At 37.8% G+C, this 2,076-nt stretch overlaps 1 protein-coding gene across 1 annotated transcript; it reads right to left on the bottom strand.

Moving 5' to 3' along the window:
• Positions 1-366: 366 nt before the first annotated feature.
• Positions 367-1,642, bottom strand: LOC126314181 (phosphatidylinositol-glycan biosynthesis class F protein). Its single transcript, XM_049992372.1, has one exon. The coding sequence runs from the start codon at positions 1,394-1,396 to the stop codon at positions 641-643; it is 756 nt and encodes a 251-aa protein (XP_049848329.1). The 5' UTR covers positions 1,397-1,642; the 3' UTR covers positions 367-640.
• Positions 1,643-2,076: the final 434 nt, after the last annotated feature.

Here is a 2,076-nt window from a genome sequence, read left to right as displayed (position 1 = left end):
CTGCCCATATAACAGATGATAATTTTGTGGAGGGACTTCTGTTTGTGGTGTCTCTCTCAATATTAGTTATTTATCAGATGAACCACCTTTATTATGTGGTGCCACTGCATGATATGCACATCAAATGAAAAAACTGTACATATCATCTAAAAAAAACTTGCATTCTGTTGACACATTACATGTCTGCTACAGCTGCCATCAGACTGTTTTCAGACTCCCTGCACAACAGGCAGCATGTATTTGCACCGTAATCATCAGAGATTTATTGCACGACACAGTTTTACTGTAGTCAGCATAGATGATTCGCAGTGGGTAACAAAGTCTGGTCTTGAAACAAATGAAAGGTATGAACAAGGCACCATGAAACTCAATACAGATTCCTACTCTTTCTGGTTTCAATGTATTTTATTTGATGTAGTCTTTTGCTGTATTACTTTTAGTAATAAATTACTACAATAAAGACATTTTTCTGATACTAACGTAAATATGTTACAACACACATAGGTACATAACTGCAAAAATACTTTTGAATAGACTATGCATATAGTAATTGATACATCACACATAGAAAATAAACCAGGAGTCATCAGACAGACTTTGCTACATTCATAATTACGGTGCAACACTTTGTTGGAAAAGCCTAACGAAGCTTTCGGTTTGATTTAGGCAGTTTCTTGGCAATATTTGGAAACAGGCTACATACCATCACGATATTGCCAGTAATATAACCTAGTAAGGCTCCAACACAACAAGGAATTGGCCATTCTTGCCAAGGCCGGTCCCAATCTAATGGAATAACAAATGCCCCAAGCCAAGCTCCAAGCAGCGTGAACTGTAAGTTTCTTAGCAAAAGCTGTCCAACAGCGTCACCTGCTGGATGAACACCAAACAATAAATTCACAGCTGCTTGTGACTCTAGGTGCAGACAAGATGGAAATATTGTCAACACCGTTAGCAATGAGCTAAACATAAAAGTCTCTTCATGTTTATTAAACAATTCAGCACCAAATAAGATTGCTATGGCAAAGTATACTGTAAGCATAACAGTAACAATTACAATACAGTTGAACACTTCTTTCAGGCTTGTTTTTGTCACTGGCTTTTTACGCTGACCAGTAAAGTACTTGTCTTCGTATCTACCAGAAAAGACATCTTTTTTTGAAACATGGAAAATGCCAATGACGTATTTCGTGCATTCAAGGACCGCAATTAAACCTATTACAGGATAAAACGTTAGTTTTCCTATGGAATAAACGTAGTTCGTTAAGAACAATGCACTTACTAAAATAACAAAATACACAATTGTGCAGCTCGCATAAAACGCTGCTAATCTGCAGGTACTTGGGTCATCTAAAATAGAATTTGTCTTTATGTTCATTGGGTATTTCGATGGCATCCTCAACAAATACTGTGATTAAGATTCGTTGTCATTTACAATTACTATGTCAGTAGCAGTCATCACTGTTTCTGCCGCAACACACGGCATAACCTCACCCCACACATCACACTTCTTTCCTCCTAATACTCACAAGTCACAACACACTTCTGTGATGTAAACACACAAAGCAAAGCTCTCTTTAGAAAACCAAAGATGTTTGATAACGTACGAAGTGACACAGTCTAACTAAACTGTCGCGACACTTGGCTTCGATTTTGTTCCTATTGCGCCAGCAGCACGCCGAGCGCCCAGTAAGTTAAACTCTTGAGATCAGCGCGATCGTGAAATGGAAAGCGAATAGTAGTTGTTTGTTTTGGTTTGTACAATGGCTTTTACAAATGGGATCTTAGCGTAGCGGAGTAGATTGCAGCAACAACAAGAAGAAGATACCACGTCTGTCTTTTTTTTAGGTTTCATAAGGACCTTGAGAGGTGTACACCATAGTGTTACTAAACTGTATCGTCAGGATTCGCTTGCAAACTACATGTATATTGCTGATTAATTGTTTCGTTTTAGGAGCAGAAAATGGCTAGTGAATAGCAGACGAGACGATATTATGAAAAAAGACAATGTTTATCCTTTTAATACCGGTAATGTTCAATTTTATCCGCTACACATCGAACAAAACCAGTTCATAA

The sequence above is a fragment of the Schistocerca gregaria genome, chromosome 1 (genome assembly GCF_023897955.1).
Source record: "Schistocerca gregaria isolate iqSchGreg1 chromosome 1, iqSchGreg1.2, whole genome shotgun sequence".
Lineage (NCBI taxonomy): Eukaryota > Metazoa > Arthropoda > Insecta > Orthoptera > Acrididae > Schistocerca > Schistocerca gregaria.
The sequence above is the reverse complement of the archived record's forward strand: the minus strand, read 5'-3'. Positions and strand labels throughout refer to the sequence as shown.

Excerpts from the sequence above, each read along its gene's own strand:
- LOC126314181 (XM_049992372.1), bottom strand. The coding sequence starts at position 1,396 with ATGCCATCGAAATACCCAATGAACATAAAGACAAATTCTATTTTAGAT.